The sequence below is a fragment of the Pelecanus crispus genome, chromosome 2 (assembly GCF_030463565.1).
Source record: "Pelecanus crispus isolate bPelCri1 chromosome 2, bPelCri1.pri, whole genome shotgun sequence".
In the NCBI taxonomy this organism is placed as follows: domain Eukaryota; kingdom Metazoa; phylum Chordata; class Aves; order Pelecaniformes; family Pelecanidae; genus Pelecanus; species Pelecanus crispus.
Genome location: NC_134644.1, coordinates 127,839,485 through 127,855,401, shown reverse-complemented (window position 1 = coordinate 127,855,401; position 15,917 = coordinate 127,839,485). Strand labels below are relative to the sequence as shown.

Here is a 15,917-nt window from a genome sequence, read left to right as displayed (position 1 = left end):
GTATTCAGAAATCAAATTTCTATCTATAAACAGTATTGTCATTGTAAACTGAACAGGTTCAATATCATGTGCAAAGGGTTTACGTGAGTTATTAATACCGCCATCCTTTGTAACAGCAGTACGTACGTCAGTCTGTCGTCTTTACTGGTAATGAGCCATGTTACAGAAGATGTAGCTAATATAAGTTAGCTTTAAACAAAAGTCTTGTTGTCAAAAACACACATCTACAAACTACAACTCTTAGAACAAAAGTACTGTGCTACAGTCCTCAGAACTTAGTTATGTGACTTTTTTGTCAAGAGACGCTGCACCTCTTGGTTCCACTCTTCTGTGAAGTTCGCAGCTGAGTTTTCTTCATCGTCTGTCCGAAAGCAGCTCTCCTCATCATCAGTTCTTACGTAGCTTTCGTTGTCTGTCTGACTGCAGCTCGCCTGTTGAGAAATGTTTAGGGAAGGTTTTAAAAAGAGTGCTGGCTTAGGATGCTGCACCCACACAGGCAGAGCAAGTAAAGCCTCTGCCTGCTGCTTTATTGAGAGAAACAAGGAGGAGCTGGCCAATTCCTGTGGTTATCCCTGAAAAAGTTAAAAAAGTGAAAAAGCCATTCTACCTTGGGGAGCCACAAGTATTTGAGCTGTAAACAGAAACTTACAGGGCACTTGGGAAGCTGGAAACTCTTCTTACCATGGGTGAGAAGACTGTTGCCTGCTCTGCTGTGGGACTCTGGGGTAACTGGGTCTGCAGTGACACAGATTTAGATATTCCCATTTTCCCTTCCATTTTACCCTTCCAGGTTGCTCTATAAATAGATTATTGGTAGCAAAACCACGAATCATTCCCCTTGTACACAGTGCTCAGTTGCCCAGTTAAGAGTCATTCAGCGGCAGGACCCCTCCCTCATGTGTAAACGTCTCACCCTTAATTTATGTGCTCAAGTATATTTCCCTATGTCTAAAAAGACATGCAGTTACTTAAAAGGATGATTCTGGGTGCTATAGCTCATAAACAGCCTAATCTGCTGGTGCACCAATTTTGCCTTGGTGCCTCTCTGTATCCTGAGGTATCAATAAGTATCTTAAACTCCTGTATCGGAGGCATCAAAGTTTTAATTCGTAATGGAAAATGCATGATAGATGACTGCTGCTCTTTCTCAGAACTATGTCAGGATCTACAGTCAGGTAATACCGCAAACAACTTACTCTGGCGTATTTATTGTAAAGGCACTCTTTACATACTTGACTCATTCAAAGTTAAGGAGCTCAGCCTTTTTCTCTTGAACTACCTCGGACAGAAAACCAATTTGCATTACATGAGATCTGATAATAACGGCATAAAAGACCAAACCCTACTGACATGAATTCTTTGCTACTCATTTCAGGCATAAGGCTGGTCTACAAGATGAGAGATGAAATGCAAATTACTTCAGCAAAAAAGAGTTAAATTAAAGCTGATGAATGAAGAAAGGTCAGGTAGTTTACCTTGCTGCTTCTCCTTCCTGACACCATTTGATTGTATTAATTATTCAAGCACAAACTCTTCCATCTGATTCCTTAATATCTAAGCATGCCAAACGGTATGATGATCTTAATTTAGTATCTCCTTGTGTCAGGCAGTTACAAAAGACCTAGCATTAACATTTTGTTGATAAATGGAAAGGAAACCTGCACTGCAAGTCTAACGAGAGGTTCACAAAAAATTTCTGAGGTACATTTTAAACGAGGATTTTTAAAAAATCAGGCATGCATCTGCACTGCCTAAGTCTGCAAACCGATTTCGAAATCACAGTAAAGCAAAATTTTGCTCTTCACAATTCAGCCAAAAAATGCAAATGAAAGGCATGGAAGAGGTCAGTTCTCAGCTGCCTGAGACTGATTTTTATTGAACCAATTTCAGGGTTATGTAAATATAGGTACATCTCGTATTTCTTGATGGTATTATAAACCACGAGAGCAAAATAAGAGTGGCTTGTGAAACACTGGATGCATTAAGATGCATTGACGGTACTGCAAAGTATTTGGGTTTGCTTTGGATTTTCTGGATAAATTACTTCTCTTTGGTGGAGTGCAAGGCTTCTTTCTGTTCCACAGCCAGCATTGGGATAGAGAGATTTTCATAGAAGAAATAATGACTACTAATGAACCTCAGAGCTCTAAATTCATTGCAGCATTTTGGAAATGTCAGATTTAATTCCAAGTTAAGATTTGTCATGTTATAAAACTGTTTTGTGACCTTTTTTATAACTTAATCCACAGGTTCTTTTCTGTTACTTATCATTCAGCGATTTTCAAAACCAAAAAACTTGTGTAATTTTAGAATTAAATTCATAAAACTAAAGCTGCTTCTTCCCAGTTAAGTCGGTCACAGTTCTTTTACAGCTTTCTTACGCCTACATGCTAAGAGGAGGAGGACTTAAGGAGAAAAATAAAGAGGAAATGCAAAATATAGCTGAGTGAATGTAGCAGACATTTTTGAAAATTACTGTGCTGTCAGCCTGCTGTTATTTTCAAATGGAATGGTCCACATAATGCTGGTTTTTATGTATTTTTATGTATTTGTTCAGAGAAAACCAAAAAGAGACGCTGAATCATTTGGTAGTAGACTACAACTTATGGATGTGAGAAGTTCATCTAATGCCTGTATCCTCCTTCTTTACCACTGCATCGCTGACTTAGGAGGAAGAGGGCGAAGGAACTGGGCTTGCTGAGGCTGGGGCAGAGGTGGCAAGGGAGGATCAGTTAGCAGCTATTTGAGGGGTAGTTACAAGGGTAGTAAAGCCAAAATCTTCTTGGCAGTCCTGAAGCACACAAAAAAGGACAAATTGCATTTTGGGAGGTTCAGGTTGGACATGAGAAATTTCTTACAATGAGGGTGGTCAAGCACTGGAACAGGTTGCCCAGAGAGGTGGTAGAGGCCCCATCCCTGGCAACACTCAAGGTCAGGTTGGACGGGGCTCTGAGCAACCTGATCTGGTTAAAGCTGTCCCTGCTCACTGCAGGGGGGTTGGGCTAGATGACCTCTAAAGGTCCCTTCCAACCCAAAGCATTCCATGATTCTGTGATTAGGGAAAAAAACCTGCAAGGAGGGTAGCACTGCACTGGAAGGGAGATGCCCAGAGAGGTTGTGAACCTTCCATCTATGGAGGTTTTAAAGTCTTTGCTAGACAAAGCCAAGGCTGACATGGTCTCATGTTGGAGCTAGACCTGCATCACATGGGAGACTGGACCAGCTGACCTCCTGAGGGTCCAACCAACCAATGCACCTACACCTCTGTGATCTCCTGAGCTCCTGGCATGAAGCCCACGCGAGGAATGAACCACAGTGCATGAGCTTTAAATGCAGCCAGTCAACTCTGACTAGCAGTGCTTGGGGCCCTACAACCAAACAGAGGCCAGGACACTGATGGGAAATGTGACCTCAGGCAGTGGGCACAGCAAATCTGAAACCCACACATCCATTAACTGTGGGCTAGTAACCTGACTTGGGCCCCAGGCCACAGACCCTGCGTCCCATCTTTCCCAACAGTAAATGGCCAGGTCCACATCGCAAAGGGCTGAAAATGTCAATGGCCAGTGAAATGTATGTCAGCTTTAAAATCTTATTTCCTTCCCAGAAAAAAACAGAGATGCAGGGCAGTTGTGTCTTCACAGCACTTAAATTAATCGTCTGTGCCCTTCGGCTTAACCAACAGCCCTTCTCACAGCGGCACACCGGGCAGGCTAGGCTGATGACACCATCTCCCTTGGCCCGTGGGTTTTGTCACCTGACATTTGGCAATATTCCTAATCTCTGCTGGTAAACATGAAAACAGAGTTTGGAGAAAAAGGGAAAAGACGAGAAAAACCACTAAAGTGTTACTCAATAAGACTTCTGTCCTGGAAAAACAGCCAAGTTGAATAAATAATAATTTAGCAATGCATTCTTATAAAAAAGTTGAAGGGATTTGGGGTTTTTGTGTTTGAAAAATTTCCACCTGTTTCAATACAAACCATTCAGTCACGTTTGCAATGGAAAATGTCACCCTTGGCCACCCAAAGCCCCAGACCCCACAATTTGCGTGATAAGGTTTAGAGCAGGTGAAAGGGTTTGGAGTCGGAATGGAACTGAGTCTTCAACTTAAAATTGTCACATGTTTTTGTCAACATAGAGAAAATGTGATCACAGTTAAAAAATCAAGAACGAAACCTCTAATAAAGACTCCTCCCTGTACTCCCTCTCAAGAGGATGCTTTAGATCTGATCTTTATTAGCTTTTCACACCTCCTTTTCTGTTATAATAATGCATATAAATGAATTAGACATGAGCAACTAGTGTTGCTATGCCAGCACTAAGAAAGCACTGCTTTAGAAAATCCAGGAAATTGTAGGTCTCGTAGGAACATGCCCACTGCACCAGTTGACAGCTCTTCATTGAAAATGACAACTTTTTAACCACTTTTGGAGATAGAGGCTTTCTGCTCCCATTGGCCATTCTTGGCAAAAAAGCAACTGCTATCAGGGGGATAAAGGCAAAATAACGTCCAAGTTGCACGTTCACCTAATTTTAAGATCTGCTGAAAAAGAGCCTGCTGAAAACAAGCTAAAATTCACCGTGTTTCTCTATTAAAAATAAAACAAGTGGTATTAAAGTACATTTAATAAAAAAAGTAAACTGAACGTGATTAAATTACGTCTTATGTATTACTGGAACCACTTGGTCTCCTGGGAATTTGTTATACTAGATGTTATTTCAAAATCAATTCTAGAGAATAGCAATTTTAAAAATGCAAATGCAAATAGAATGCAAAAAGCCTTAATCAAATGACATCAACACCACTTGTCCATGAATGAGGAAATGAACAAAACTCAGTGGCTGGCTATCTGTGGCAACATCACTCATAAGAAGCTATAATAAACTGATTCTTTTTTCCCCACCTTTTTTAAAATAAGCACAAATGTAATACTGTTTTGAGATAAGAAAGTCTGTTGGTTTTCTACCTCATATGGCCACCTAGACAATATAATACCGACTGTATTTGTATCATCACTGATTGAATAGTATTATCTTAGAAGCAGAAGTCTTGATGCAATTGCTAAGCTCCAAGCAAAAATCCAATGTAAACAGCAAAAGCACTTTAGACATTGCAACCGGTATGAACAATTTTGGATTTAATTTTCCAAGGCTACGAAATATTAGTACCAAATAAAACACACAAGATACTTTGATCTTCCATACTCATGAAAGAGTGAATATTGAGAAGACTAAACCACACTTATCATGTGCAGATGTATTTATCACAATGTACCATAATACAGAGTTTGTTTTTGTGGATATAGGTGAAGTGCCAAGTTCACTGATTGTTGTTCCTAATTTCTATAGGGACAGCCTTTTACAACTGGTGGGAATGTTTCAGTCTTTGGTACCAGCTGAAGTGCTTCCCTGGGAGCTAAAAAGGGTTTTACTATGGAATTAACTGGAGCACCGTGCTTTAAAAAATTTCTTTTTGACAGGGTTTCAAAAGGTTTCAAAAGTGTCCAGGAGATGAGATAGTAGCTCAGTCTCAGATCTCTGCTAATTTGAGACAGAATACATATTTTCAAGAAAGCTAGGCTATCCGGCAGTATGCCGGACTATGCTGTCCGGCATATATATCCAGTCCGGCATTTCCCCACATCACTATGTTAACACTGCTTTCTAACAAAAGCAGAAACCTTAAATGGGATTGCCTGAGCTTTATAATTCTAATGAAAAGGATTTTTTTTTGACTTAATATTGCAAATGGTTGGTCTGAATGCTACTACCCTTTAAAGTCATAGTTATTCATAACTGTAATTAAATTCAGTTATATATAACATTCCCACTATATACATAGTTACACACACATATACATTGTTGTTGAAAGATCTATTTTCCTTTTCAAGTGACCTGATCTATAACTGACAACTGCAACAAAATAGAAGAAGAAAACTTATTTTTCTGGCTGTCAATGTTTAGGAAACCCTACACGGCTCATGTTTTTAACAAGGCTACTGAGAAAATGAATGTAACCTGAGGGGCAATGTTAGGAGAATTTTTATGAGCAGTTATTTGGTGTTTATAGTACTCCGGGTATTGCCGTTTATTTGCTTTTCACATCCACTTATTCTGCTTTAGCTGCCAGAGACACTGAGACAGATGCTTCAGAAATACCTAACACCTTTTAATTCTGAAGACTGGCAGCTGCTTTCACAAGGTCCATGCGTTAACATCCAAATTCTACTGTCATCAGAAGTTGCAAACCCCTTGAATTGGGGTCAAATTTTGCCATCAAAATTGCCATATAAATAGGAGGTCTAGCACAAAACGTGGCATACAAAATCTAGCAACATGTATTCCTGCTAAAGTTGGCACAGGCTAGTTCACTGGTTTTGCTTATCTGAACATGACCCTGCTCCTAACTTGAAGTGTCATTTGGTAGTTGACCTTTGGTTGCCTTTAGTTCTGGCTTTGAGGAAGAGACTCAGTTTACAGACCAGAGTCAGACCCTTATTTTGATTTCTCCTCCCTTTCTGGCCTTGTTACCCCACGGTTCAGTGTCACAGTAGGATGGACAGCATCATCTCACTGCCATCTTCACAGCAGGGCACTGCACTCTCCTAGAAAGTCAGAAATGCAGAGTCCACAGCTTCAGATAAGGCAAGAATTATAGAATCATAGAATCGTTTAGGTCAGAAAAGACCTTTAAGATCATCCAGTCCAACCATTAACCTAACACTACCAAGTCCACCACTAAACCAATTAAGGGGAGAGGAATAATTTCATGGTTCCTGGCTTGGTGGCTGCATTATTGTTTAATGAAAGTAAAAACTAGGAATCATTAAGGTTGCAAAGGATCTCTAAGATCACCAGTCCAACCATCAACCCAACACCACCATGCCCACTAAGCCACATCCCAAAGTGCCACGTCTACCCACTATTTGAACACCTCCAGGGATGGTGACTCCACCACCTCTCTGGGCAGCCTGTTCCAATGCTTGACTATTCTTTCAGTGAAAAAATTTTTCCTAATATCCAATCTAAACCTCCCCTGATGCAGCTTGAGCCCAATTCCTCTCGTCGTATCGCTAACTACTTGGGAGAAGAGCTCAACACCCACCTCACTACAACCTCCTTTCAGGCAGTTGTAGAGCGATAAGGTCTCCCCTCAGCCTCCTCTTCTCTAGGCTAAACAACCCCAGTTCCCTCAGCCGCTCCTCATAAGACTTGCTCTCTAGACCCTTCACCAGCTTCGTTGCTGGTAAAGGAAATTGTGGTCTCCCATTTCCTTGGCAAATGTTCAGAATAACAGGCTACTTCATAAAAATAGCCATTGTCTGTGTTCCTGAAGAAAAACACAACTGTTGAACTTGGCATTAAACTCAGTGCTGCAACTGTGAGGTTGGCACATGTAAGGAACATGACCTGAATATGGGCCAGCAGGGAATTTATAGACCTTCTTGCCTTATCTCTGAATTGCCAGACTCTAGCTAGTAGCCGAGTAGCTTGCACTTTGGATTGGGGCATTTTAAACTTCCACAAAACATCTGAGGACACCTCTATGGTTAAGCAGCTGGTGGATTGCTTTCTTTAATGTTTGCCTAACTCCTGTTTCACATACTAGAGTAGATGTTCCAGTCTCACCAGAAATTATTTATTTCAGTTATCCTAGGAAGACTAAAGTATTGTAAGGAATTGAACTCGGGTCTCCTGAAATGTTATCTATTCCTTATCTTCTGGATAATGTTTCTCTGTACTGGCTAATATACTTGTCATCATCCCCAGGGATGAAAAGCTCACATTCTTACTCTTATGGTCAACAAAGGAAGAAGATAAAAAGGGTGGTGGCTCAACAGGAATCCTCAGGACTAGGACCGTATTTCAAACAGATTATTAGAAATGATTTAGAGACATTCCTAGGCATCCTAACACAGGTTAAAAGAAGAAAGAAACAGCATCTTCACATACACTCAGGCAGCACAAGGTGCACTGCAACTGAAATACCACATGAGGAATCATTCCAAACATTCTTCTAAATTATAATGATACTTACTTGAGAGGAGAGAGAGAAGGATATTGCACTCAACTTTGCAAACTGACCTGTAGATAACAAAGGGTAGAAAACAAGAAGATGACAAATTAAGCCAGTGAGCAGCCAGGCAGTGTATTATTCTGAAGAAAGCCATGCACAAGCCTAGAAATAAAGGGAGCAATTATGGACCCAGAAAATAAACCCAATGAAAAGTGTCTTACACAACACTAACAAGAACACAACTGGTAGCAGATGTGGGAGGATAAGCACTGTTTGCATTTACACTTGTGCACTAAATGTGGTTTTTTCTGGTACAGATACTTGTTATTTGCAACATGCTTCAAAAAAAAAAAAGAGAGAGAAAGAAGTCTCCTTTGAGGTTCCCTGTCTCATATTTCCTTGTGTATCTCGGGTTTTCTGCTCACACTTTAACACTAATTTAGAGTTTAGCTTGAAAATCTTGCTTGGAGACAAGGTGACACGAAATAACAAGAGTGGGTTTTGACCAACCATCTTCCATGCTACACAACATCTACACGTTTTTCTAAATGTGCTGCTTTTACACAAAGTGAGACATTTAATAACATAAAAATGGTTACCATATTATTACTGAGGTTATCATTCCATAACCTTAGTAGGAGTTCCTCCTTGCAGATTTTTTCAGCTGACAATTGCATTACGATAGCTACAGCCACCAGCTTTTTTTGGCTATCCAGATGAATGCAGTGTACATGTGAGTACAAATAGTAAAATAGCCTGTAATAAATTCCAATGGTTGGATGCAAAATGAGAATAGTTGACCTGGCTACTGTTCAATAGGATGCCCTAAGCAGGAAAATTTCCCAATTTTCCTTTGTTTTGGCAAGTAGAAAGAAAGTTGTGTCTTTATCTTTAGAGACTACTCAGTGATACTAGTAGAAAAAGGAATAGAATAGCAAAATACCACAAATTAACTGCAAAGTGCAGAGAATGAGCCAAAGCCAAAGCACATGTCTCAGGATCGATACATGACACTATCCAACCATCTCCTTATCATCCTAGTGGTCCCTGCTAACTTAATACCTATTCTTGCTTGCTTTAAACCCATTCCCTAATCAAAAGGGCAACAGCCATAATGGGAAGGACTTATCACACGTTGCATGCTTTGGGTCTATGGTTATCAACTAAAAATAGTTTCTACTTACAAGTCACTACTGTCAAATCATTGCCTGATAGGAGCTGACAATCTCACAGACAGTAAAGTACATAATGAAATTTCTTTTGGAAAAATGCTGTTAAACAGAACTTGTGTAGAATAAGGATTTTCTGTTCCCTCAGTGAATACATTTTTGAAAGAAAAAAGTCTTTTTCTTTTTCTGATTTTTTTTTCCCCCAGTGGAAACAAATCATGTAAAACAATGGGGAACAAAGTTCACCTGGGTGTAGTCTTGGCTGACCTAAATTCAAAAAGTTTTATTCTGACATTGATAGGGAGAAGATTTCCTCCCCTTCTTCTGGGAATGTTGTTGGAAGACAGCAGAAAAGCTCTATTTTGACTGAAGCAAGAGTAACACCCATGTCTATTGAGTAACTTCTACTGCACAACGAATGCTCTTATTTTGCAGTGCACATGCATACTCCATTTTGTGCGAGTACAAAATCCCATTGTAACTTGTGAAACTCATGTAACACTGTTGCCATATACTGCACTTCCATACTGTAATCCAAGTATAGTTAAATTGGCCTATCCTTTCTGGAGAAAATGGAATTTTTACCAGCAATAATAACATTTATTATTTGATGCTTGACAGCTGTCACCATTGAGGTATTCCTTCTTTATAACTGCCAATTACTTTCCATTACATCAGCAGTAGCTGCTCAACCTGTTCAGAAGTTTAAAGGCTGTCATTTTTGCCATTTCCTATCTTGGATAAAAAATTGTGACAAAAACCCCCATGTCACCCACTGTTGCCTTAGTAGATAGTCTATAACAATTCTGCTCCTGTCGTCATGTCCTTAAAGACCTTTGCAATGAAATGACTTTTGGCAGGCTACCATGGGTATGTAGCAGACCTAGGTAAACAACAAAAGAAAAAAAAGATGCTCACGTCAAACTCAAAACTACCTGAAATTTTGATATGAATCAATGAACTTTTACAAGACTAACTTATCCTAGCAGCTTTACAGAAAGAAGACCAAAAGAGCAGCCATTCTTCATTAGATCACAAGCCTGTCAGTCCCAGATCCTTGTCTCCAAAGTGACTTGCAGTGGACACTAGAGAAAAACTACCAGAAAAAAAGGCTAGATTTTGTTAGCTCCCAGCAATCAGTAGTTTAAAGAATTCCTGCCCAGAAGGTGCTTTTGAACCTCATTTCCATACACCTGATCTCTCAGCACCTGCTTAATCCTTTTTTAGCCCATTTATACTTTTGGTCTCTGTTACATTCTGCAGTGGTGAGTTCCAAATTTTTATTGATCACCGTGTGGGAAAACAGTTATTTTTGCTTGCTTCAGCTCTGCTCCCAAATAACTGAACTGGGTGTGCCCTCCTGCTGACATTACTACCAACATTATAAGAAGTACTGAATTTTATTTAGGATGATCCAAGTCAGAATAACTTAAAAACTGGTGGTAGTCTATTACACCAGACAGAAGTAGAGACCATTATGCAGACAGGACAGGATATCTACAGAATTCCAGCTCCCCCCAGCAAATTTGCTTTACTCAGACTCTTAAACAAATGCCCTTTGAAAACTTCCTCAGGAGGTGTTTAATGACAAATCCCCAGGCTTCTCTATACTAGATGCTTGTTGAATACTTGGTCATCTGGGATACAATTCATTTCAGACCCTTTCCTCTCCTTCTGGATTGTGACAATAACACACAGACTGCACTTGAGCTTCAGTTCACACTGGAGAAACCATTAGGAATGTTTTTCACTACTGGAGAAAAAAAACCCCTCTAAATATAGCAAGAACTAAGCTTGACACCACCAACCAGCCTCTGCGGTACAGGGAATGAGGTCTAAGTGACTTGCTAGGCACTGGCAGAGAACAAGCTTAGAGGCAATTCTGTCCCACCTGATGCCCTGGTAAGTTTAAGGATTACCGTTGTGTGCCTCAGCGTGGTCTTCCTGGGTATGCACAAAGGCTAGATGCATGCGTGTCTGTGGAAGAGAACAGCAGCAGTTTTTGGAATGTGGCTGCTCTAGTAACTGAGAAGAGATCACGCCCCAGGGCCCAGGACAGGTTAAGAAAGGCACTGGACAGCTATGGCGCATTGTTGTTTCTCACTTATGGAGATGTAAGGGCAGCTGGTGTCCTTCTCCCACCTGGTATGCCTCATCCTGCAGCTTCTGCTTCAGGTACTCCTCCATTTTCAGTTCGTTCTCCAGCTGGCGGACAGAGTCATTCTCATAATTTTCATCATCTGCTCTGACATAGGGGTCTCCATCTTCTGTAACCCTAAAGACAATTATTAATAAATAGCCTCCTGAGATGAATGACATTCAGAGTCAATAAAACTTCCCTTTCTTGTAAGCTATAAAGAGAGTGGGATACTCTTAGTCCAACCACATGCTCCACCGGTTAGTATTTTCCTGGTAGTGGAAAACAATTCTGCTGTTTCCCCTCTCCAGTGGTCTGGCATTGATGAAGTAGAGCAAAGGGCATATTCTGCTGAAGGCTTTTTGGGGGTACAGCCCTACAGAAATGAGTAACGGAAGTTCTCAATAACTTGATACAACGAGGTTGAACTAGAAATAGCTGGAAAGATGCCTATTGTCTTTGATAGGAAGACCCAGGTTCTAAAAATAAATCAGTTTGTTGATCCATAAAAAGCATTCTGCCTTTTCCGTTTTGAAACTTCTCTTTTTCCACTGGGCTGCAACAAGCCCCTCAGTCTGGATAGGCAGGGAATGGGACTGCAGGGCATATTAGGGAGCACAGCTGCCCCACAGCCTCCATGCTGTCCGAGTGCACCAGACTGGATGTGAGACGGCTCACTCCTGAGGGTGTCCTAAGTTCTGCCCTTTATGGTTTATAGAGCTCACTACTATCTAACCATTAACCTGTCCTCACCTGGATTTAGGCGGGGGTTTTTTTGTAATCAAATAGTTGAGAGGGGGAGAAAATATTCCTGCTGCATATTGTTTTCAACAGAACAAGAATGAGATTAAGGCGGCGAATCAAGCAGGTACCCACATGTCACTGCGGATGGAGCCGGTGGCAGCAGCGCTGTGGATGTACCCTGGCTTCCGGGCATGGATCTGCGCGAGGAAAGCCTTCTCAGACGTTGGGGACGGAACAAGGTCATCAAAATGAGTCCGACCAAATTCAGAATCCACATTGCTTTCTGTCTCGCTGCCCACTTCTGTGAAGGAAAAAGTGACACATGGTTCCATTTAACTTTCATAAGAGTAAGTATACTTGCCTATTTCTCTAAGCCTTTCTCTGCCTTTTCAACTTAGAATGCCACCTCCTCATAGCAAATGACAGTATATTATTCTACATACATCTGCAGAGCTAATAGTTTTCTTCACGGAATAGCAAAGCTTTTGCTTATCTCTGTAGGATATTTTCATGAGAATACTAGACTGCATTTTACAACAGGTCCTATATGTTCTATACTGAATGAAACTTCTGAAGAGCGAAATCCCACTCCACATGGAATCACAAACTGCTCAAAGTTTTCACTGTATCCAGCTGCACCACTATGTCCTTGACTTTCAGAACTGCTGTATTCCTGAATCTGTTATTTAGGGATTTTTTTTCTAAAAGCATAAGAAGCTTTGAAGACACATTACGCTGCTTTTTTCTAAGTTTGTATTTTCCTACCTCCCATTTTTTCAAATCTATGTGAAATGTCAATGTCGTGACTATCCATTCTCGTTAGCCTCACTCACCAGAATTTAGTTCTTTTACCAAAGAAGACATGGTGTTGGTGATTGAATCTGCTGCCACCAGCAAATCATTTCTTAAGTTTCGTCTTGCACCTGGAGCAAGAGACAGACAAAGCACCGTGTTACTATTCTTCACAAGACATATGTTTTCCTGTTGAAAACAGTTTTAACCCTGTTGAAAGCTGCCATTGTGATAACTCAGGGTATCAAAGTCCTTACGAGGGACGCGTGCAGAAGAGTTCTCTGCAGAATGGCCTCATTTACTTATGCTGTATGCAAGAGCAGAAGCCTGTCCTCATGCTTCATTTAATCACAATGCCAGATATGTGGAGATTATTCATTGCCATCAAGCTTGCATTTGTGTGGTGACACCAGCAGACCAGGCCTGGAAGATTAAATCCAGCATGAACTCATTTACAATGTCTGTGGGGGAGGACGGAAGAAATGAAGTGTTTTCTCTAAGTTCCCACAGCTCTGTTTAACGACACCATTATTGCCAGGTATTTGCCAGATAATTACAGCAAATGTTGAAGAAACATACTTGACCTCATCAAGACTGATAGGGATTTTTCTTCTCTGCTCCCTCTCAGCCTCTCAAGGACTTTCTTGTATATTCCATAATTTACTTTCTCTCTCTCTCTTTTTTAAAAAAATAAAGGAAGCACTATTGCCTCTCTAAAGAGCCCCAGGCTGCTTTTAAACTCTTTCTAATAATGGATCTAGAAGTGCTTCCCTGCTGAACCTGGCAATATTCCCTTAGCCATCAATCATGAAAGATTCTTGTGAGCTGCATGAAATACTCCTTCCCTAGGAACAGGCTGTGGGTCACGTGTGCTTAACTCCCCCAAATCCCAAACGTAGCTCCTATTGTAGCTGAATAATCAGCTGAAATATCCCAAAGAATCTCTAATCTTCCAGACTGGATTATTCACAGGAATTGGCAGGATTTGACTGCTGTAGATTCTTTAAAACTGGCTGAATGTAAAACAATACATTTTAAGAAGTTCCCCAAAGCCTAAAGAGTCTTTTTTTTAACCATTAGCAAATGGTTACTGGATTGTAAATTAAAGTAGTTAAACTCTCTCTTTCTTACACACACAAAAATACTCAGCCAGCCACTCCCTCTCTAAAGTCTTCTCAATTTTGTATCTCTGAACTATTACAAACACTATGAAAGAAAAAAAAAAAAACCAACCCAAGAGAAACCGTGCTTTAACAATGGCTTGTCTGCATTATATATATATAGGTAGATCTCTGTTGGTGCAACACAGAATGGAGCCATAAAATCTCAGCCCCTCCTGGGCCCAAAGTCATGTGTTAAGATGTGACAGAATGGCTGGCTTTAAGTTCTTTGGGTTTGACCTTCCCATCTAGACAATATGGTAAATAATGACATAAAGCTAGATATTTATCAAATGCAGCAGTTTTTAAATGTGATCGCCTACCTTTTTATATTGCTTTTTATCTTGAACAGAACACATTTATATACTTAAAAAGCATTTGCCTGGGGCAGCCTTAGTATTATTTATGGATATTTTGTTGTGGCCACTACATTATTTCTCTTACTCTTGGCTCTGAAGAAACTGTCCTATAATAGCATAGGGGTTAGTGGTCCATATTTTTGCCTGTCTCATTTTTTTTCACAGCAAAAAGAAGAAATATGTATCTTGCCTGTTTCGTTTGCCATGGAAAATGAGATATCCAGCAAGCTGTTATGTTCAATACATGAATTGACTAGCACTTTAGTAGAAAGTTCTTGATTGCATTACAGATTCAACCTTGTCTTAAGACACACACAGAGACACAATTCCCACGAAAATCAAGGGGAAGGGTGCATGAGAGGGTTGAACTGGGCTCCTGGGAACAAACATGCTTCCACTGTAGCAGAGGAACTCTAGAGCTCTACTTACATTCGATTTGTACTAGGCACACAGGGAAAAAAATCATTCAAATAAAAGAATTGCAGTGACGTAACTGTTTTAGGAGAGAGCAGATTAGAAAAAGAAGGAATATTTCTTTATTTAGATCACAGGAGGCTGAGGGGAGACCTTATAGCTCTCTACAACTCCCTGAACGGAGGTTGTAGTGAGGTGGGTGTTGGGCTCTTCTCCCACGTAGTTAGCGATAGGACGAGAGGAAATGGGCTTAAGCTGCGCCAGGGGAGGTTTAGGTTGGAAATTAGGAAAAATTTCTTTACAGAAAGGGTGGTCAAGAATTGGAAAAGGCTGCCCAGAGAGGTGGTGGAGTCCCCATCCCTGGAATTGTTTAAAAAACGGGTAGATGTGGCACTTCGGGACATGGTTTAGTCTAGTCTACCCTTGATTGGCTTAGAGTAGACTTGGTAGTGTGGGTTAATGGTTGGACTGGATGATCTTAAAGGTCTTTTCCAACCTAAATGATTCTATGATTCTATGATTCTATAGACTATTTACTTTCTTTAGTATTCAACATAATCTTTTAATCTGTGGCCTTAGAAATTCAAAACAGTTTAAAATTTATTGTTACTTGACAAAAGAGTGGAAACAGGAGTGAGAAACACGGTGGAGCCTACAACAGTTTTCTGGAAACACAAAGGAATGGTTCACCTAGATTTCCAGACTCGATTCCTGTCTAGTCTAGCTGGACCCTTCTCAGAAGCCCAAAGCAAAAGGACAAAGGACAACAGTCACAAGTTGCAGCAAGGGATGTTCCAATCAGATACAAGTACAAAAAATTTACACAGTAAGCATGGTCACACACTAGAACAGATGCCGTGGAAAATGCATACCAGGAGCCCTCCAGAACTTAACTGGTTAAGGTCCTGAACGGTCTAATCTCACTTTGAAGCCCTCTTTCTTGGAGCAGGAGGACATTGTGACTTACAAGAGCCCTTTCCACCTGAACTAATTCTATGATTGTATAATCTATTCCTAGCAAAGTCTTCACTTAAAACCAAACACATTGACAACGCCTTGCAGAGGCCAATAGCAATTCTTCTTCTGGTTAACAGAGCACTGATAACTGGTCTGACCATCTTG

General features: G+C 40.5%; 1 protein-coding gene across 5 annotated transcripts in view; it reads right to left on the bottom strand.

Annotated features, from left to right (window-relative positions):
* Positions 1–275: 275 nt before the first annotated feature.
* Positions 276–15,917, bottom strand: part of DTNA (dystrobrevin alpha) — a 101,336-nt gene continuing 85,694 nt past the window's right edge. For all 5 annotated transcript variants that reach the window (XM_075706328.1, XM_075706329.1, XM_075706331.1 and 2 more), the window contains 4 exons: positions 12,904–12,993; positions 12,203–12,371; positions 11,332–11,464; positions 276–431 (listed from right to left, as the gene is read on the bottom strand). In XM_075706328.1, coding sequence (XP_075562443.1) covers positions 276–431; positions 11,332–11,464; positions 12,203–12,371; positions 12,904–12,993 — 548 coding nt within the window. The remainder of the gene's footprint in view (positions 432–11,331; positions 11,465–12,202; positions 12,372–12,903; positions 12,994–15,917) is intronic.